Raw genomic sequence first — 22,406 nt, forward strand, 5'->3', positions numbered from 1 at the left:
AGCAGAAAGGCACACAGCAGAAAGGCACACAGCAAGGCTTGTCGTGTGACAGACAATACAGGGGGTAAGGGAGACAGAAAAGTGCTTGATGCCCCACAGGGCTGACAAGGTGACCATCCTGATAGGAGCAGTGACCTCTCAGTGTTCTGGCACCTCTGTAGTGCAACACACAGCAAGAAAAATGTTCCTGGAGAAGTGCTTCACTGAAGTGAAGCATCTAAAACGTGGCCTGGTTGCAAATGAACTTCTGCTGCTCTCACCCTCTAAAACAGCAGGAAGGCTGCTGCCTCCTGCTAGCATGGAGCAGCCGTAAGCACTCCTCACAGGTTACTCTCAGGGTTACTATTATCAGACCTCACCAGTTAACCTCCTGCTATCAGCATGTGTCTGGCATGCCTCCAGCCCCTGGGGTGCTGGTGTGACCAGTTGTTTCAGCAGACCACTGGTTTCAAGCAGATGGGGAGCAGGCGCAGGACAGGTAAAAACAACTTCTGACCAATTAACTCGACACATAAATAGAACTGCAGTGAGCAGGCACACACTGCTGCCCCTTCTAGCCACCCCTGATGCTGGTCTCCAGGCTCTGAAACAGGTAAGAGGCATTTCTGGGTTCAAGCTGTGGGATGGGGACTTCTAGCTGTGCTGGTGGTCAGTGGACTTATTTGGATTTTCTTCCAGGCAAAGACTTATTTGGTGCAGTGAAGCCAAACAAGGTGATGGGATGACTCTGGCAGTGGTGGGAGGAAAGGCAGAGAAGATAGGTAAAGAAATCTGTGCTAGGAAGGCTGGAAAATGAAGAAGTAGATGGCAAGTTCACAGCATTTTTAAAAGCATGCAAGGGAAAGCAATCAGAAGCAAAAATTAGTTTAAACAGAATAAGAGGTTAAAAAATCACATTCATCAAAGTGCCTTCCCTGCCCTGCCTTTAGCAGGGAGCCAGTCACACCAAACGAAAGCACCCAGCAGCAGTACCTGAACAGTCACACCAAATGAAAGCACCCAGCAGCAATACCTGGCAGCACTTCACCAGAAACTACAGAATCCCCCAAAACCTTGGGTCTATCTGCAAGGAGAGACAGCTGCTGGTCAAATTAAAGCAATCACTAGTTTCAGAATACAAATCATCCTCACATAAACCAGTACAAAACCAGCAGATGCTTTATATATCTCCTTGAGTCATATTTTGTATTTTGCTATTGCATCAGAGCGCTGGGAGGTTTGAGAATAAAAACTCTTGAAGGCAACTCTATTTGACTAAGCAGCCACAGGAAGTCATCTTTGGCCTGTGCACTTTTAAAGTAAAACAATAACTCCAAAATATGAAAAAAGCCTAACTGGGCATCAGCAGCATGCAAGGAAATTTTACCCAAGGAGCTAAGAAAGCCTGGGGCAGCCACCACTGCCTGACTCCAGACCTGCTGCATTTGCTGACCCCAGGAAGCTAGCACTAAAGCGTAGGGAGCTGGACATCACCACAGCTCAGGCACCAGCTGCTGAACAGGTCACGGTGGTCACGCTTGAGGCAGAAGTGACATTTGTTTGTTTGATTCTTCGCTTCAAAACAATCTGCTGACACAGACAAAAACAAAGCAGAGGGCTGCCATGAAGAGAGGGCTGCTGCTGCACCTCAGCCGCACCCACCATCACCTCACTTCTGACACTATCCACCCTGTTCCACAAACCAGACACCAGCAGTGGGGCTGTGTCAGACTTTGCAACACTGCTGCATAGACTGAAAGAGGGAAAAAATTAGGATAAGGGGGGGGAAGAATCACTGAAATAAGAGCCACCAGTAGGTCAAGCTGTACACATTTTAACTAGTTATGTTAAAGCAGAGTGTGGTTGTTCCCAGACTGCATTTACTGCTTTCAGATCCTAGTTTAGAGCTCAGAGTTCTCTCAGCAGAGAGAACTTTCTCCTGCTTCTAATAAAAATTCCCATCTGCCTCACGGGTATGATCCCAAATAAGGGCAAATGGGAAAAAAAAAAAGAGGAACAGTCCTTGCCTTTAACACAATCAATGCAACTGCCAAAACCCAGCATGCCTTTAATAAATGCAAGGTAGATTATTTTATTTGACCTTCTGTTCACAAAATAATTTTATTATATGTATGAAAGCAGCATACAGGCAATAAAGTTATGAAAACATTCACAATACATAAATACACAGACCTGATGCAGGATGTATATAGTCCATTAGACTTCAGATTTTTTCTTTTTCCCTCTCAGTTCTCTTTTCCTTACAACACATTTCTTTAATGTATGCAATGAAAAAGTTGTTCCAAAGGGTATTTTTCTCCCATTCAGAAAACAAATAGCTTTCTTTGAATGCTGCTGAATATTAACATCCAACAATTCTGGTGCTAACGTTCACTGATTGCTTTTGGCATTGCCAAGGGGAAGCAGCAGGGAAGGACAATGGAAAAGTAGCAGGTTTGGGGTTTTTTTTAATTAAACATTGGCAACTTTTTTGGAGCTCACAAGATGGGTTTGTTTGTTTGTTGGTTTTTTTTTTTTGAGGTGGGGGCTGCAGTTCCATCCACATCTAGAAATGTCTTAATCCAAAATGGTTATGAGGCACTATTCCATATGGAAGAGACTAACAACATGGTAATTACTAAAATGCAACATCCTCCTGGTTTCCAGAGTAAAGCACCAGGTACCTCACCTTTGAATTCTGACTGTGGTACAGTAGTAGACAGACAGCATGACCCTGGTGGCACTGCAGTAATACAGATGATACCGAGGTTTGGCATATTTACTCCCATTGTAACCAATTGTGTTTGTTCAGAAAAGATCTCCAAGACTTGAAATAAGAAAAGCCTGAGAAAGCTGTTTATCTTACATAAATACAAAACCATTATATACTAAGAATTGTTCTCTAAGAAGCTTCTCTTCTCAAATTGGATTCTTCTTAAGGTTGTAGTCATATTTAAGGTATTTACAGATCCACAAACTCAACATTCTAGCAAAGTCTTTGTAACATGAAACTTCTTAAAAATAAATAGCAGCAATTTCTTTTGTTTATGTAAGGGAAGAGAATTCACAACTCGGTCAACGCTGGTCCTATCTTTTGAAAGAAATCTCACTTTAAAAAGAAAGAGAGAAAGAGAGAAAGATGGAAAGAGGGAAAGAGGGAAAGAGGGAAAGAAAGAGAGAAAGAGAAAGAGAGAAAAGAGAGAAAGAGAGAAGGAGAGAAGGGAAGAAGGGAAGAAGGGAAGGAAGGAAGGAAGGAAGGAAGGAAGGAAGGAAGGAAGGAAGGAAGGAAGGAAGGAAGGAAGGAAGGAAGGAAGGAAGGAAGGAAGGAAGGAAGGAAGGAAGGAAGGAAGGAAGGAAGGAAGGAAAGAAGGAAGGAAGGAAGGAAGGAAGGAAGGAAGGAAGGAAGGGAGAAAGCAAGCAAGCCCACAAGCAAATGAACTCCACACAGCATCAGTTTTGTGGATTCCTTCATTTCTTGCTGAGCTTCTTAACGTCCCTTCATTCCCCTCGCTGGCACTCCAAACTATCAGAGCTTGTAATAAAGTGCTGACTGGTTGACTGGTCAAGATGCAGCTATGACACTCCAAAAATATCCCATTATTTAGACATCTTAAATAACATAAATAAAGCTAGATCTGTTATAACATATGAAAAATACCAATTTAAAACAATAAATAAATAAAACCAGTATCAACATATTACTTCCCAAAGCTTTAAAAATAACCATTCTCATGATAAGGCTCAATTATTTGTCAGAAATTATTTTAAGAAGGCATCTACCTACCTTTACAATCCCTCAGTCTTTAATTGGGACCTGTTAACACCCACTATCACAAGACACAGCAATCTCTTCACTTCTAGTAAACATTAATCTTTAATACTTAACATTTATCTTTTGCCTCATTTTAAGCCAGAAATTGGTCTCTCTGGGTAGAGAAGAAATAGTATTTTCCTTGTCACTGCACTATATCTATATTTGTGTATTTTCCTCAGTATGAACAGTGCATTCTAAGATCCTTTTTTTTTTTCCTTTAAAGCCAATTTGCCAATTTTCAGTATCCAGTTCTGTTTAAAATGTTAGATTTGCTTTGAATGCCAGGAAGATAAATTCTGGGCTCAGTGTAAATGATTTCTCCCTAGATCTTAGGTTTTTACCAAAAAAATCTCAATTGGTTTTGTTTTGTTTTGTTTCCTAAAGGGGGGAAAAAACATTATTACAATAGACACTGTTAGGTCTTGCTAGGTAAACTTCACTGTTCAGGTTTTATGCTGTCCATTTTGTGTAATGGGATTGATCTTCTCTAATGAAACATCAGCTTCATAATCCAAGATACCCGACAGTGCTGGAGACATTTTCTCCAAGGCCTTAGACAGTTCACCCTCTTCTTCCTTTTTGAGAGGTTCTTCTTCTGGACAGATAATTGCATGTGGAATCAGATAAACCAGATTAGACTCTTTGGGGCTGGACCCTTTGGGCTCATGTTGGCTAGAAAAAACAACTGCTCCATTATTGTTAATACTAACAGTCTCAATAGCATTGCCAGACATAGGGCAGAGCCTGTAGCAACCCAGCAGGGTCGAAAATGCCTTGCGGAAATCAGCATTGAAGGCATAAATGATGGGGTTAAGGGAAGAATTAGCCCATCCAAACCAAATAAAAACATCAAAGATGGTAGAATCAATGCAGAAAGCTTCTGCTCCCTTGGATGGTTGGGTAGGCTCACAGAAGGGAATCATGCAGTTCAATACAAAAAATGGCAACCAGCAGCACACAAACACCCCCATGATCACTGACAAAGTCTTTAAAACCTTTGTTTCCCTCTTGAAGGACATTTTGAAGTTGCTCTCTGGTTGCTGGCAGTCCATACTGCTTCTGTTGCCACTCGTGTTCTGGCAGTTCTTGGCATGCACTGCTGCTCTTTCCAAAGCTGAGATACGACGTATTTGCTTTTGAGCAATTCTGTATATCCTCGTGTAAGTCACTATCATGATGGCCACAGGTATATAGAAGCTAATTAGAGAAGAAGAGATAGCATACATCCTGTTTAGGCTAGAATCACAGTTGTCCATGCTTACACCTTGTAAGCTGGCATTTAGGTCCAAAATGCTTGTGGTTGTAGCCTTGTGCCAGTTCAGCTGCACAGGGATGAAGGAAATCAGCACAGACAAAGTCCACGCCACGCTGATCATGATGAAGGCTGCCTTCGGGGTCATTTTCCTCTCGTACCTAAATGGGCTGGAGATGGCCCAGTATCTGTCCACACTAATGACACAGAGATTTAAGATGGAGGCTGTTGAGCACATAATATCAAAGGTCACCCAGATGTTGCAAAATGAACCAAAAGGCCAGAAACCAGCAATCTCAGCCACAGCTTTCCAAGGCATGACCAAAACTGCCACAAGGAGATCTGACACAGCCAAGGAGATGACAAAGAAGTTTGTCACCTTGGACCTGAGGTGGCGAAACCTAATGACAGCTGCACAGACCAGCGTGTTTCCGAGCAGTGTGGAGAGGATCAGCAGCGATAGGAAGCAGCCTGTGAGGATCCGAAAGGAAGAGTCCCTTTCCACCAGCAACCCTTCCCCATCCATAGTGGTGTCGTTCCAAGTCATAGTTTCTCCTAAGGGAAAATCATAGCATGATTTTCATGACGACATCAGCTTCTTTCCTTGCAGGGATCAGACAACCATTAATTACTCATCACCAAACAGAGTAAAGGTCCTTTCTTACTGTCCCTTCACTCCCTGAGCAACACTGAAAGCTCTATGAGCAGAAACTGAAAATGCACAAACACAGTTCACACTGCAGACCGATTTTTAGAGTAATCCCTTCAGAAACGCACTGCACCATCCCAGCATGAAGTAGCTTAATTCAGACAGCTCACCTGTAAGCACTCTGCTGCTGTCCTCTGCGAACACACCCCACAGACAGGAAAGCGATCACTTTTCCATGCTTGCATATATTCCCACTTAAATAGGCTATTGATTGAGTCTTTCCTCTGTCCATTGCACTAGCCCTTCATATTTACTGAAGTGTACTACATGAGGTGCTTTTTCTCTAGGTTCCTTAATATCTCACTGACGAAACACTCCATCCTTCCTCCTCGGTACACTCCTGTTACAAAATGCATCAGTTCTCTGATTCTGGTCAGCGTCAGAAAGATCTTCACTTTGTTTCAAACTGTTTTACGCTTCTGGGACAAAGAAAATAAACATACAGTAGGTGTACTTAAAAGGTTCTCGGCAAGAAGTACCTCAGTGTTTAGTTTTAGTTAAACAAGAAATGCTGGCTCCTACCTTTCACCTCTGATTCTTGTTTTGCTCTGGGACGCAGGGCCGTCTCTCCTCTTTCAGTTTTGGAATTGCATAGCAAATCTTATGTACAAAACCACCACAGAAACACTGCATTGCATCAGGTGTGTGTGTGGTTTTCTCCCTGAAAGTGCAGATTGGCAGAGGAAAAGGAAAAAGAGGAGTCAGCAGCAGTCTGACCATCGGGAGTTAGCTTTCAAGGGAGCAGCAGGTCTGTCCTGTCAAACGGCGGAGGCAGACCCCACCGTGGTGTGCCCAGCTACTTCCATCCAAAGGGCCCTGCTGATCACTCTGCAAACTTTGTTGGCCGGATCAGTCCCAGTCGCGCTTTGTACATCCCGTCAAAGTGGTACATCAGGGCAAACCATCCCAGACAAAAGGCACGGTATTCCCAACACTGGCAGGAGCTCAGTACCAGTTCTTTCTTCTGTGGCTCACTGAAATAAAGCAGGGCGATAGGAGGAGAAAGACTTGAGTACCCACGCTGGCGGTGCCCCCAGTGGGTTCTTCCTCCAGCGGGGACAAGTCGCTTCAACACTCTGCTGCCAGACTACAGCTCTCCATATCTACCCCGGAATAATCCCACCTCCAGCTCAGCAGGGCTGCGCTCCAAGGATCGGCTCCAGCTTTTACCATGCTTTTTCCCCTCTCAGAACGGCACTGGCAGAGGCAGCTCCTCAGGCTCTCTCGCAGCCTCCCCTGGGCCGCGCATCCTCCATATCGGCGGGTCAGGGCGGCGAAGCATTTCTTCTGCCGGGGGCAGGGCTCGGCAGCATCGCCCCTCCAGCGAAGGTCTATCTTCCTGGCGTCTTCTGTCTAAAGGATTAAGACAAGGGAAAGACAGGCATGGAGGCAGGCGGCAGGCAAAAAGCAAGCCCCTTTCGCCTCCTCTATCATCTTCAGCCAGGCGCAGCTTCTGGGCAGCTTCTCCCGGTTTCTCTGCCTTCCTGAGTGTTAAGGTCCCGGCCAGGCAGGCAGCCGGGGCAAGAGGCAAAGCCGGGCTCCAGGAGCCGCGGTGCTGTAGTTTAGCGCAAAAGGGATTACTTTGCCCGGTCCTGAGCTCCGGGACTCCTGGGCGCTGCGCGATGCGAGCCCGCTGAGTTCACTTAACGGATGCGGAAAGTAAGTACCGGCGCCAACTCCGGGCTGGGCGATGCTAGGGACGGGCGGCAGACCCGGGGGCACGCTCGAGAAGGGGGAGGGCAGCCGAGACTCTTCCCGGTACGGCGGGGAGGGAAGCGGTGGCAGCGCTGCGGTGCTGACCGACGCGGAGCGGACCGGGCTGGCGGGGGCTGCAGCCAGGGCAGCGCTCCTCTCCGCGCCGCCTCCCGCTCCGCTCCCGGCGCAGCCGCGGCCGCCGGGCTCCCTCTCCTGGGCGGCCGCGGCCCCGCGCCCCTCCGCGCCGCCCCGCAGAGGCGGCAGCCGGGACACGGGGCAGCCCCGAGAGGCAGGGCTGCGCCGGGAGTTCCGCGTCCCCCCCCGCCCCTGCCCGGTCCAGCCCCGCCACCAGACGGCCCCGGGTACGTGACACAGGGCGAAAGAGCATGTCTGTCCCTGCGGGAAATGAGCTGAGCGATGCCCAAATCCCACCTTCCTAGGTTCAGTGGCTGACCTGAGGCTTCGCGTCCTGACTTGGTGCGATATCAGGCGTGGGGACAGCAAACGAAAAGCTGTCTCCGGCTCATCGGGGCCGCTGAAGCCCCGGGGTGGGCAACCCCAGTGGGAAATGAAGTTGGTTTCGTGTCTAGTGCCATGAACTGCCGTCCTTGCACCCAACAACCTGACACTGTCTTCAAACCGTGTGTTCTCCTTTGCAAAACCCCTTCAGGTTCGGTAGGAAACACGCAAACCAGAAAGGTTACATCTCAAACCCGTCCTTTATCCAACAATGTTTCTTTTCTTTCCTCCCTTAGACACTACAGTCACAGAAAGAACAAGCTGATTTGCAAGTTACTGCTTTTGCATAAGAATCTGACTCCAAAAAAAATCAGAAAATGAAAATAAAAGACATCAAGAGAGGATTAAAAGCATTCTAGAAGAACAAATAAGCTCACTAAGTTGTCAAGATGAATTTTGTGGGTTTCGGCATCAGTGAAGTTACTTTAGTGCCATCTGTAATTTTTCATAGTGTCAGTTAAAGCAGATACAGTGCTGCACTAACCTTGGCTAACTTACACACTTGTTTTTCTTTCCCTCTCTCTCTTTATTTTCTTTTTGATTGCTTCTCAGCTAGTTCTCATTCCCCCTTTCTTGTTAGCCTGTCCTTTAATCACTGCTCATCCCCAGAGGAGGGTGAAAACAGACAAGAAAATTAATCCTCCACTGTTCAGTAATAGAGATCTCTAATGAAACTTACTGTGAAGGGTTTAGGTTTTTATTTTCAATATTTTTTCTTTTTTTCTCCTGTTCTTAAAGCACCAAACAGGTGATATTTACTGCATGACATTTACCCTCTGCAAAAAAAAACATGTCCCTGGTTTTCTGTAGGAACCCTGGACTGAGGGGAACACTCCCTGAGTAAGAAGTCAGTGAGCCTGCTGGAGCATATTTGTAAGAGTTTCCTGAGGCTCAGCTCAAATGGGTTTCTGTCACAGCCAGCCTGGATTATTCCAGGAGAAATCACAATTCCAGAGTACACAATTTTTGATGTGTACTGGAGGGAAGCACTGAGGTACACACTGCAGGGAAGACAGCAGTCTGCTCTCAGTCATCTGCTTACCAACTGATTGAGTGAAGTCCTCAGCTAAGTTTTACAAGGGAGTAGCCCTTCCTGGGGAAGAGGCTGACTTCACTACTGGAACACCCTAATGCTGCTCAGATGGATGATGGGCTTTAAATTTTCATTTTAATCTGACATTTTTTAAAAAGCCTCTTAGATTTTTGTTCACATTAGCCTGTAAAACTCTCACAGTCCTTAATTGTTTGCCAATTCAAGTGGGAGAAGTCAGAGCCTCTCTCCTGTCTCATCAGTAGGACAAGGGAGGTTATTCTTTCCCTGTATTCAACATTGGTCAGGCCACACCTTGAGTGCTGTGTCCAGTTCTGGGGCCCTCAGTTCAAGAGAGATGTTGAGATACTGGAATGTGTCCAGAGAAGAGCAATGAATCTGGTGAAAGGCCTGGAGCACAGCTCTGTGAGGAGAGGCTGAGGGAGCTGGGGGTGTGCTGCCCGGAGAAGAGGAAGCTCAGGGCAAACCTCATTGCTGCCTACAATTACCTGAAGGGAGGCTGTAGCCAGGTAGGGTTGGTCTCTTCTCCCAGGCAACCAGCAACAGAACAAGGTTGTGCCAGGGGAGGTCTAGGCTGGATGTTAGGAGGAAATTCTTCACAGAGAGAGTGATTTGCCATTGGAATGGGCTGCCCAGGGACGTGGTGGAGTCGCCATCCCTGGAGGTGTTCAAAAAAAGACTGGATGGGGCACTGAGAAGCATGGTCTAGTTGATTGGCTAGGGCTGGGTTGGATTGGCTGATCTTGGAGGTCTCTTCCAACCTGGTTGATTCTCTGATCACTAAGTCTGTGTGATGGGTTTCTGGATGAACATGAGGTTTGGCCCAGCTGACACTGTACTATCAGAGCAAACGCTGTGCAGCGGTCAAACACTGGTGTTTCACACAGAGAAGCCTGCTGCTCTCCTTTGTCACTTCAGCTAATTTGAAAGTTTTTAAAACTCTCACAGAATCACAGAATGTCAGGGGCTGGAATGACTTAATAGTCATAGCCATGTGAGGAACATAAGTGAAATCCATTAAACCTGATTATTAATTAGATACATTTAGATGTGGGATTAAGCACCCAATTGACATTTCTCTGGGAAATACTTATGCAAGGTGCAGGGTGAATTTTTCTTTCACTGCTCTCTGGCTAATCTGCCTCCAGACAGTGCAACAAGGCTCAACTCCTGTCCAGGTCAGTACTTATCTGAAACTGCCAGCACTAGGGCAACGGTGCAGGTGTTTCCTGGAGGTTCAGAAACATGCACAGTGTTTGTTTAATTCTCCCTAGGTACCCACAAAAAACAGATACTAAAATCAAAGGATTCCAGCAAATGAAAGCTTTTGTGCCTCTGTCACCACCCTGTGAAATACATGCACCTTTCACTGAAAGGGTTATCAAACACTGGAATAGTCTGCACAGGGAAGTGGTGGAGCCATCATCCCTGAGGTGTTCAGGTGGCATGTGGACCTGGCACTTAGGGACATTGTTCAGTGTCGATCCTTTAGTACTGGGTAGAGGTCGGCCTACATGATATTTTGGGGTTTCTTCCAACTAGATACATTCTGCAATTATGTCAGGAGACTCCAACTGGAGAAAGTCTTATTTGGTCCACGAGAAGATTTAAAAAGATAAATACTGAGTGGCACTTTGATCCAAATGATCTTCGTTCAAATAGTAATTATCTACTGGAGGACCAAGTCAGAGTTGACCAAAGTCCAGGTCTTGCATTCAGATAAACATGCATTAATCTACAAAGCAGCACACATACTAGAGCTGCAGAAAGGCATTTGAATGTACAAAATAATAATAATAGAGTGCGTGAATACAAACTGTACTCATGTCAGTCTTAGGATGACTTTTTGAGTCTAAATGCATGGGATTTATTAAACATGCAATCGGCTGAGATGTTAGCAGAAATAATGTCTATAAGAGCTGTCAGGTTTCTAAATAACTGGTTTTACTAATAAGCCAAGATAACTTTAACCTTAGTGTAACCTTGGGGGAAAAATCAAGGGTTCCTGGAAATCGAACAACAGCTATGGACTCTCATAAAGATCAGTGAAGCACACTGGTTAAATTGATGTTATCGTGTTGAGCATTCCATGGGGAAAACTGCAGTAGTGAGTGCAAAAAAAGCAGAGCAAAGAGCAGCAGCATAGAAAAGTATTACTTTTCTGCTAGAAAAACCCAGACATCTCCAAGGATCTGAAGCTCATTTTTGAATGATAAAGATCCAGCAGCAGGGAGTAGCATCAACAAAGGAAGTTATTTCTAGTCCCCTAGGTTGTAGGTCATAGCTATGTCCACCGGCAGCTGAACCTTAGAGGCTGGGGGATTCAGTAGGAAGTTACAAAAGCACATCAGTGCCCTGGTGAATGTTGGCTTTTGAACTACTTCTGACAGCAGCCAGTGCATGGAGCATCCCTGGGTATCAGATCACTGGTGAAGTACACGTAGAAGTCTGGACACTGACAGGGAAAAGGAACATTTTAAATGCCCAAACAGAAACATCATGTATGAAAGGTTGAATCTAAATGTCTTCTTTCAGGCAGCTAATCAGGGCAGCACCAGAGCTGGACATGATGAATGATGCAAGGAGGATAGAAATGGGGAAAATTTGGGCATTGCTACTGATTCCTGGGATCTGGAGCTCATGCACTGGCTGCAGATGCTTCTCTGGCATCTCCTCTTCCTTCTTCACTGATGCTGGACTGTTAGAGCACAGTCCCAGTACCAGTCAGGAAAGCCCACCTCCATCTTCAACCACAGGGGAGGCCTGCAAAAAGGAGTTCTGCTCTGTGAGAGAACAAGCAGCAGATTCTCAAAAAGCAGCCTTGTGTGCAGGGTTCTGCAAGAGTGAAGCAAAGCATCATCTGGCGTTTGTAAAAGCAAAGGTACAGCATTCCCTACTGCTCATGCAGACTCTATTCAGACTCTGCTCCCCTTTCCCTCCCATGCCAGTAATCCCTCTCTACATTTCTAGTGAAATCCAGAGCAAAACTGGTTGGTTTCAGCCTGTAACCTCGAGATTTTACAACAAAATGTCTCTCTCTAGAGAGAAAAGGAAGTCAGGGGAAAAAATATCACACTTGTGTCCAGGCATCCAAGCAGAAGCCTCCTGCCATGAAGGAGAAATGGGTAATTTAAACTTGGTGCAATGCTGCTAATAACCCCATTGCTCAATTGTCAGAGCTTATGCAGTGACTCTGGAGGGGTTTTCCAGTTCCACTCACTCCCAGAGGTCCAGAGAAAGCAGTTGTCTACGATGACCACTTGGAGTAAGCCTTTCTCTCACAGCTTGACCTGCTCCATCAAACCAAGGGCTGTTAGTGGATCTTAAATCACCCTAGAAAGCCCAAATGTCCCCCTCTTGTCTTTCTGGTATTTCTGTCTGCCACAGATAGAAGGTACGAGAGAGATTACTGCCCTGCCAACATTTTCCCCTCCAGAGTGGGTAGAGAGCCAAACTGCAGAGGATGATGAGAATAAATTAGAGCTGAGAAGAGAGCTGTAAGGAAAGAAAAAAGCTTCCTCTGGCTGCCTCACCCCTGCGGCTCGGCAGATCAGCGCCAGGAAATGCACAGCAAACCAACAAGACCCTTTCTTTAGAACTCAACCTAAAGCAAAAGATACAAAGTATCTGAACTTCTGAGCATTTCGCAGACAAACAGAGAAGCTCAGGGTACTGCTGAATCTTGCGTTCTAAACCATGTGTGTAAAAACCCCACACAGCTGGTGGCAGAGGACCTGCTGTATGAAATAACACATCAACTAAGGCAGTCAACACAAAATACAGACCTTTCAATTTATGCTTTATTTGCACAAGCCTTTTTTAAGTACTGCATTTTCTCTTTCGCTTCACACTGGATGGACATTTCAGACCCCCAAAAAAGCTGAATATATGAATCAAGAGAAAAGTCACAGGAAAAAAAAAACCAACAGCACTTCTAATGCTAAAGACAGCTTTGATATATTAATTAGTATCTCAGAAACTAAATAAAGCCAGTGATGCAGAATGATTCATTAGAATGAAATTAGTCTGAGAAATAATTAATTCTGACTGGATGGATAAAATAATAGAAAAATATATATTAGCAGCAAAACTCTTCACAGATGAGTGTAAGAGTGATTTCTAGCAACAGTGGATAATACAATTTTCTCAGCAGATGGCTTGGTAGGTGGCACTCTCCCTTCCTAAGCCAGTGTTACAGATTTACTCCTTAGCTGTGTGCCAGTATGAAGTGGATCCTTCTCAATATTCCACCCCAGCCCCTGATTGATGAGTGGAGAAGAACTGGAGAATTTACCAGCAGATTTTTGTGGTTTTCTGGTGCAGGACATGTGACAATGAAGTGTGCTTGGTACGTACAGAAGCCCATTTCCCCAAAAGGTTAACAGAGAGTGAGCAATAGTTTGCACTATAGTTGGTTATTAAGTTCACATTCTTGCATTTCTATTGTGGTCAGGCCCCACAGCCCTTCCATCAACAGGCTACAAATTCTTGAACTAAAGAGAATTAAACTGATACCCCCCCAAAAAAAATGGAAGCTGACACTGCAGAGAGCATCACTTCTTGCTGGCAGTGAAGACCAACAGAAACGTTTTGCTTCTACTCCACAGCGAGCCAAAGGAGCAGGTGGCTCTGCCAGGGAAACCCAGCCAGGGCTCTCTGCAAGGACAGCAGCCTCTGTGGTGCTCACACAGGAGCACATCAAGCCCAGCTGTGGTAGACAGGGTCACAGAATCATAGAATCATAGAATATCAGGGGCTCAAAGGGACTGCAAAAGATCATCTGGTCCAGCCCCCCTGCCAGAGCAGGATCACCCAGAGCAGATCTCACTGGAACACATCCAGTCAGTTCTTGAATATCTCCAGAGAGGGAGACTCCACAACCTCCCTGGGCAGCCTGTTCCAGTACTCTGTCACCCTCACACTGAAAAAATTCCTCCTCGGGTTCACGTGGAACCTCCTGCACCTCAACTTCCACCCACTGCCCCTTGTTCTGTCACTGGGCATCACAGAGAAGAGGCTGGCTCCATCCTCCTGGCACTCACCCCTTACATATTTATAAACATGAATGAAGTCACCCCTTAGTCATCTCCTCTCCAAGCTCCAAGCCCCAGCTCCCTCGGGCTCTCCTCATAAGGAAGATGTTCAACTTCCCTAATCATTTTTGTGGCTCTGTGCTGGACTCTCTCAAGCAGCTCCCTGTGCTTCTTGAGCTGGGGGGCCCAGAACTGGACACAATACTTCAGATGAGGCCTCACCAGGGCAGAGCAGAGGGGAAGGAGAACCTCCCTTGACCTACTAATCACAACCCTTACAATACACTTCAAAATGGCATTGGCTCTTCTGGCCACAAGAGCACACTGCTGGCTCATGGCCATCCTTCCATCCACCAGGACTCCCAAGTCCTTCTTCCCTTCACTGCTCTCCAGCAGTCAATCCCCAGCCTATATCGATCCATTGGATTGTTCTTTCCCAGGTGCACAGCTCTACACTTGCCCCTGTTGAACTTCATTAAATTTCTCCCTGCCCAACTCTCAGCCTAAGTCTTTCTGAATGGCAGCACAACTCTCCAGTGTGGCAGCCACTCCACCCAGCTTGGTGTCGTCAGCAAACTTGCTGGCAGTGCACTCCATGCCCTCATCCAGGTCATTCATGAATACACTGAATAATACTGGTCCCAGTACTGACCCCTGGGGAACTTCACTAGTTACAGGCCTCCAGCTAGATTCTCTGACTACAAAACTCTCTGACTTCTTTCCTTTAAACAGTTCCCAATCCACTTCACTACTCCATCACCCAGACCACACCTCCTCAGTTTAGCTAAGAGAATGCTGTGAGAGACAGAGTCAAATGCTTTACTGAAATCAAGGTAAAGCACATCCACTGTTCTCCCATCATCTATCCACCTGGTTACATCCTCATAGAAGGTTATTAGGTTGGTCAAACGTGACTTCCCCTTTGTAAAACTATACTGACTGCCCCCAGTGACCTTGATATGGCTAAGCACAGCATTGAGGATAAGCTGCTCCTTTATCTTTCTGGGGATGGAGGTGAGGTTGACTGGTCTACAGTTACCCAGGTCATCCTTCTTACCCTTTTTGAAGGTTGGAGTGATGTTTGCCCTCCTCCAATCCCCAGGCACCTCTCCTGTCTGCCATGACTTATCAAAGATGATGGAGAGTGGTCTGGCAATGACTTCTACCAGCTCCTTCAGAACTCGTGGGTGCATGCCATCAGGACCCATGGACTTATGGATATTCAGTTTACTTAACTGTTCCCTAACCCGGTCCTCACTAACCCAGTCCCCATTAACCAAGGAAGCTTCCTCCTTAGCTTCTGTCTTCCTCTGCAGCATAAGGCTCCTGAGACAAAGAAGGCATTCAGCAACTCTGCCTTATCCACATCCTCTATCACCAAGGCACCCATCCCATTCAGCAGTGGGCCTATATTGCCTCTAGTGCTGGTTCTGCCTGCAGTATATTTGAAGAAGCCCTTTCTGTTGTCTTTGTCAACCAGCAGTCCAGTAACAACTAAACTACTCCAAATGTCACAGTCTTGGAAAGATACCATCTCAGGAAGCATTTTCCCCTTGGCAGCTCCCCCAACAGCCCTGCTGCCATTGTGATGTTGCAGCTGTACCAACCCAGAGTCTCACCTTCAGGTTTGCAATTAATTTATTGAAATCAAATTATTCTTGGAGGCAAGAAGTTAGTTGTGAGAGTCCTCAGCAAATCACACAGTCTGGACTTGATGGCAGTCAGAAATGCTCCACCAAGTTAAATAAAGCACTGAAATAACATTCCAAACAAGAATCCATGCCAAGGTCCAAACTTTGGACTGCTTCCCTCCTCCTGCCATGACTTTCATTTGAACTTTTGAAAAACTCAGTGATCTGACTGGGCTACTTCAAACTATGACACAATCCCAAGTTCACCCTCATCTCGATCTGTTTTCCTGCTCCAGCCTCCATGTCCATTTCATCACATCAAGCAGGAGCAACAGAAGAAACATCTCTTTCTTTGCAGCCTGCCTCCATGCCCTTGACTTTCCCTTGCCCTGTGTTGCTTTATAACAGTTGTTGCTGTGACACTCTCTGACAGTACTTTCCCAGGCTGGAAATGTTCCCTGAGGTTCATCATCCATTTGTCAAAATCTGTCTCAAGGTCAGGAGCCTTCCAAGCCCACAAGTCATCCTGGTGCCTCCCCACCTCCCACCTTTCTCACAAAGCTCAGCTGCCTAGGGCTGGCCTTTGTGCACCCTGAGACTCAGCTTCACCAGCACAGACATTCAGTGTGTCTTCATCAGCCCACCAAAGCACTCCTCTCCATTTAGGAGAGCTTAAAATTCAGGGTGTCTTCTAGGTACAAGGGACATTTCAGGAAAGGCCGTGGGATCTGATTCTATCTACTTTCTGGTTTCACTTTTCCCTCCACACTTTACAGTAATCGATATTTTTCCTGTGCTGTTCTCAGCATTACCTCCTAAGAGCTTCCCCCAGGTCTTTAGGTACTGCAGGATATACAATTCAACCAGGATTTTTCCATTGCTTTCTTGCATTTTTCTGCATCTTCTTAGGGATCTCACATGCCTTTCTAGGATTTTCCTAGTGATCTCTGGGAGGAGACACTCCAGCTTTCAGAAATTCCATCATTTTTCTGAGGATACTTGCCCATTGCTTTCCAAGTATTTCTTTCACCTAACCAGGAACTTATATTTCCTTTCTAGGAATGTCCAACTGCTTTCAGTAAGTGTCTGATGCCCTTCTAGACATCTCCCTGATGGTTTCTAGTAATTGTATACTATTTATAGGAACTCTCTTCTACTTTCCAGGTATTCCCTTCTGTCCTTTAGAAGCTTCCCACATCTTTCTTGGAACTGTACATTTTTTCCCAACATTCCACTCTTGCCTTATAGCAATTCCTCCTTACCTCATACAAAATTCCCTACAGCTTTCTAGGAGTTTGTAGCCAGCTTTCTCAAAATTCATATTTTGCTTTCTTGGAGTTCCCTCACAGCTTTCTAGGAATTCTATTCTGATTTCTAGGAATTCCCCACAATTTTCCAGGAGCTTTCCGTGTCTTTCTTGGAGTTCCACATCATTTTCTAAACATTTTCCATACTTTTCTAGGAATTCTCTGCTGCTACAAATCTCTCGCTGCTCTCTAGACATTTCTATCAGCTTCCCAGGTGTGTTTATCATGCTCCGGTGTGGCAGTTCCATGCTGTTTGTGCTGTTGCATGCTATTTCATCTTGTGGTACACTGTATGCTGTTCCAAGTCATCTTGTGGTGCCTTGTTGTGATGGTTTGGGGGTTACCCCGCCCCTCCCACACTTTGCATTCGCCCCAGCCAACTCAGACGGACCCTGGGAATATAGATGAAGCAATTTATTTACAGCTAGCAGAATTTACAAGCAGCTATTCACAATATATACAGTTATATACAATTATATACAGAAATATACAAAGGATAAACAATACAAAAGCACAACTCCCCTCCCAGAAACCTGAGTCCCCAGGAGGGGCTCTCAAACCACCCCAACACCTCCCCCCGGCCCTCTCAACCTTACCCCAGTTCTCAGGAAGAAAAGAGGTGCAGCCAAGAGGTTAGGGAGCAAGGTTAGTAGGAGCAGGGTTAATGAGATGTGTCTCGGTCTAAGGCAAAAGCAAGAGTGAGAGACAAAATGGAGAATGTTTTCTTCTTCTTCCCAGAGTTCTCAGCGTGACTGTGAGAGAAGTAGACACAATTGTTTTTCATTTCACTGCCCGTTATCTAGTTCTGTTGCCAAAACATTCTAGCTTGCTTCAAACTAGCACACTTGTTTTGTCGTATGCTGTGCTGTCACACCTTGTTCTCACCTGTTTGCTTGTGCTGCTGCATGTCTTCCCATGCTGTGGTGGCACACTCATGTGTATCGTCTTCCCCTCATACGTGCTGTCCAGTGCCAGCCTTTATGGCTGCAGGCATAAGCATCTGAGAGTGCATATTTTTTAAGGCTATGATCAAAAGCCATTGAAAAGACTCAGGAGATCAGGAGTTAGTGATATCTAGTTTCTAGAAGATGATGAAAAAATGTGTAAGATCCCCTGGCTCTTCCCTGTGCCCCATGGGATGATGCTGTGCCTCCTCTTGCCCCCCTACTACATCCACTGCTGCATATTGACATCCCAGATCACCCTGCCTAGTCATATGTCTGGTTGCCAACAGCAGCTGGCACAGATGCTTCAGGGCATGAACAATCTGACAAGAGACATTTATAAAATAGCCACATCATAGAGGAAATGGCTTTGTAATCCCCTTGAAAGCCTGGAGCCTGTTTTATCCCTTTAAATGTAGCTTTACTTTGTTTCTAAATGCAGGTTGGCTTTTCACATTCATTCTCTTCCAGTCTTATCTGATACCAAAATGCATCTAGATAAAGAGGAAAACTGGATATGCATCAGCTGAGCCTGGCACAATATAGCATGAGTAATCTAAAATTGGGTTCAAGTCTTGCAGGTGGCACCAAAACCTTTAGCTGATTTTGTAACTAATCCTCTATCATTTTATATAAGTATCTCATCATAATTTATATTGCCAAAAAGTGTAGTGTTTCTTGTCTGCTGGACCCAGTTTCCCCAGATAATAGTTTATTCATTATCAGACTGGGTAAACAGGGTGGTAGCTTTTGGTATGCTGACACAGACTCACAGAGATCCCTAGCTCATTTACAGACCCTTCCAGTTTGGGGTTTGGATGTTCTACACAGAATCAACATACAGTAAGCCAGTACACCATGGGAAACACTGTGTGTACACGTTTCCCCTCACCCAGTACTCTGTTCCTCATAGCAAAACCCAGTACAAAGCCTTCACACGCACCTCCCACCAAGTGCTAATGAATAGTTCCCAGAAATGTCGCAGGTTTCTTCTGGCAAACCCCTGATAACAGCCAGCTTGGTGCCAAGGCCAGTTTCTAACACCAGCTTCCAGAGCCAGCAGCTGAATACACTCCAGTTCCTTGCACTGTACCTTCAGAGCTGTCACCACACATCATTTCCCACCTGCTCCAAAACTACTCTTTTCATGAAGCAGAAATGCCTTGACACGTCCCACGTTTCCCTTTATTCTCCTCGAATAGTTTGTGATCCAGGGTTATTCTCCTCGAGTTTAGTTTGTGATCCAGGGTTGTGGAAAATCCAATCCTGCAGTGCCACTTACTGGACATCTACGCTAATAAAAGGAATGTGCAGCAGCTCTTCACTCTCCACAGTTGATTCCCAGTGCCAATTTGAAATGGTAAAAAAAAAAAATAAATTAAAACCCATTAATGCCCAATGTAAATATTATGAATACAGAAAAGCCTGAGGAAAGCAAATACAATAAAGCTCATTTCTAAGATGAGGCAGTAATTGTAGAGGAACAGAAATCCTCCTTTTCCATAGAGAAGAATTTGCCCTGTAATAGTCCGGGAATTCTTCCAGGCAGAAACAAGCAGATGGTTAAATTAATCCCTAGTTCAACAAATGCACAGGCCTCAATGTGCATCTGGAGCTTTGCAGGAGTCTAATATATTCCTTGGGAAATAAGACAACTGAAAGGAATGCTTCAACAGGAGCTCTACGGCTTGTTTGATAAATCCAGGCATAGTCTCTAGCCACGCGCTTTCTGTATGCACCATTAACACTTGCACTGTAATTTAACCAGCAAGATACTGTGCTCTGCATGAACCTGTAAGAAAACACACACTTGAGCTTACAAACGAGGCACTGACCAAGCCACACTGATTAACCACACGGATTGTGCACATATGAGCCTTCTGGGAGGAATCAGAGCTTCTGCAGAACAAATCCGTATCGAGTGATGGATCTGTCAGTAGTTGTGGGGACTGGAGTTTGCCTGACACAATTAAAGGTGCTAAAGACACTAGCGGTACAGCACAAGAATTAAGAATACATTTTGTCGTGCAAGAAAAATGCAGTGCAAGGCATCAGTGCCAGGTTTTGCTCTTTGTATTTGCTCATGTAACTGTCATGTATACATCTGCATGACCGAAGTTGTAGAGTCACAGGGGAAACAGGTGGACATCTGGGATCTGATGTGTCTGTATAGGAATTGAAGTTGAATCTTAACTTTCCATTAAAAATCATAATCTGAGCAGGGTAGTTCAAAGCTGAAAACAAACCCCAGCCAACACAATTATTTTATTTTATTTTAAAAACAATCCTGGGTCGTTTTTTTTTCACAGAAATTGAGTTGTAATAGCAAAGATCTCACCAGTATGTGTATCTCCATAAACATTTAATACTTGAGGAGAGTTCTGTCTTTTTAATACAAATTTCCCTTCCATCCTCCTGCAGCAAGCAGTGACAGTGAGGTCAGAGTTTGCCAGCCCCATATTCGAAGTGTTCAAGTGTAGGATTGCTCTGCCTGCACTGCTGCCACCCTTTCAGGGACGAGCAGCACTGTTACAAACAGAACTTTAGCAGGCCTTAGAGGAGTTGGGATGGGTTATAATCCATGATTGCAAGCAGCCTCTCTGTGTTGGCATAATGTTTTGCTCCACAAAAGAGGCAAAGCAGTACTGTTTGCAGGCAGTAAATGGGACTGGGTGTAACTGTATCTGAAAACATTTCCCCCCCATTCCCAGGAGACTAAGCATCATTCCCAGCAGACTAAGCATCATTCCCAGCAGACTAAGCATCATTCCCAGGAGACTAAGCATCGGTTGTGGGATCAGCCTAGATTGTGTTGCTAACTTGTAACACTATCAGATTTAAGCATTAATGTGACAATCCTTGAAATCTTTGTGAGGTATCCCATTTGTGCATCCATGTGCTGGAAAAAGGATAGAAAAAGTGCAACTGAGTATCCCTACTGTTTTTACTATATCACAAATGCTTGCAAACCTGTTCTCAAACAGAGAAGCTACTGGATGCTGTAAAGTGTGAACTGATCATAATTACTGAAAGGAAAGAAACTTGCAGACCTATTCTCAAACAGAGAAGCTACTGGGTGCAGTAAAGATAAAATGTGAATTGATCTTAATTACTGAAAGGAAAGAAATGCTCCAAGATTCATTCTCAGCCTTCTGGTAAGGACAAGGACAGCCTTCTGGTAAGGACAAGGCCACACCTTGAGTGCTGTGTCCAGTTCTGGGCCCCTCAATTCAAGAAGGATGTTGAGGTGCTGGAACATGTCCAGAGAAGGGCAACAAAGTTGGTGAGGGGCCTGGAGCACAAATCCTATGAGGAGAGGTTGAGGGAGCTGGGCCTGTTTAGCCTGGAGAAGAGGAGGCTCAGGGGTGATCTTATTACTGTCTACAACTACCTGAAGGGGCATTGTAGCCAGGTGGGGGGTGGCCTCTTCTCCCAGGCAACCAGCAATAGAACAAGGGGACACAGTCTCAAGTTGTGCCAGGGGAGGTACAGGCTGGATGTTAGGAAGAAGTTCTTCACAGAGAGAGTGATTGGCATTGGAATGGGCTGCCCAGGGAGGTGGTGGAGGCACCGTCCCTGGGGGTCTTCAAGAAAAGCCTGCATGAGGCACTTAGTGCCATGGTCTAGTTGATTGGTTAGGGCAGGGTGATAGGTTGGACTGGATGATCTTGGAGGTCTCTTCCAACCTGGTTGATTCTATGATTCTATGATTCATGTTTGACTTTTTTAAGGTGCCATACATGAGAAAGTTCTCATCGGCTTGAACAGTTTCCATAGGAATGCACTGCTTTACTCTTTTTTAATTCTCTTTTTTAGGACTAAGGCCTACGAGCAAATTTGGTTTGTTAAGAGTTCTTTCACTGATTTGCTACAAACATTTCCCCACCGCTGGTTTTCTGCAATCCGTATCAAAGCAGGAGTGATGAGGCGGAGAAGGCAGCAGAAAGCCAGCCTCGCTGTAGGCCGCCGGCTGCCTTGCTCCTGACACTGCCCTAGCTGCCGGCTAACCATCACAGGCTCCCAGGAGGTTAGGGGTTGGAAGGGACCCAGGGAGATCACCGAGTCCAACCCCCCTGCCAGAGCAGGACAACACTAACAGAGTTTACACAGGCACACATCCAGACAGGCCTTGGAAGTCTCCAGAGAAGGAGACTCCACAACCTCTCTGGGGAGCCCGTTCCAGTGCTCTGTGACCCTTAAAGAAGTTCCCCCCTATGCTGAGGCGGAACCTCTTTTGCTGCAATCAGTCTGTCCCCTGCTAGAGCATCACGACCCTTTCGGTAACTCCGTCAGTAACTCAGGGCCTGCGCTGCCTCCACAACCTCAAGGGCGCCCTGCGAATGCACCGTGGCTGCCGGGCCCGCCCTGCCCCGTCAGCCCCGCCGCCGGGGACCACTCCATCAAGCCGGGCACTTTCGCGCCAGAATGCGGCGAAGGTGGAGCGGGCGAACACCGAGCGGCTCCCGCCACCA

At 45.8% G+C, this 22,406-nt stretch overlaps 2 protein-coding genes across 3 annotated transcripts in view; one reads left to right on the forward strand and one right to left on the reverse strand.

Annotated features, from left to right (window-relative positions):
* Positions 1-2,066: 2,066 nt before the first annotated feature.
* Positions 2,067-6,271, reverse strand: DRD1 (dopamine receptor D1). Its single transcript, XM_064161849.1, has 2 exons — positions 5,865-6,271; positions 2,067-5,600 (listed from the first exon to the last, which is right to left on the reverse strand). The coding sequence occupies exon 2, from the start codon at positions 5,590-5,592 to the stop codon at positions 4,237-4,239; it is 1,356 nt and encodes a 451-aa protein (XP_064017919.1). The 5' UTR covers positions 5,593-5,600; positions 5,865-6,271; the 3' UTR covers positions 2,067-4,236.
* An 831-nt stretch (positions 6,272-7,102) lies between these two features.
* The window catches only part of SFXN1 (sideroflexin 1), a 37,534-nt gene continuing 22,230 nt past the window's right edge, over positions 7,103-22,406 (forward strand). The window contains exon 1 of one of the 2 annotated variants that reach the window (XM_064161851.1): positions 7,103-7,413. The gene's annotated coding sequence lies outside the window, so the exon portion shown is untranslated. Of the gene's footprint in view, positions 7,414-17,184; positions 17,205-22,406 lie in introns of those variants that run through there. The other variant, XM_064161852.1, reaches the window with a different exon arrangement.

The sequence above is a fragment of the Pogoniulus pusillus genome, chromosome 22, assembly GCF_015220805.1.
Source record: "Pogoniulus pusillus isolate bPogPus1 chromosome 22, bPogPus1.pri, whole genome shotgun sequence".
In the NCBI taxonomy this organism is placed as follows: domain Eukaryota; kingdom Metazoa; phylum Chordata; class Aves; order Piciformes; family Lybiidae; genus Pogoniulus; species Pogoniulus pusillus.

Coding starts and splice junctions, on each gene's coding strand:
- DRD1 (XM_064161849.1), bottom strand. CDS start 5,592: ATGACTTGGAACGACACCACTATGGATGGGGAAGGGTTGCTGGTGGAA.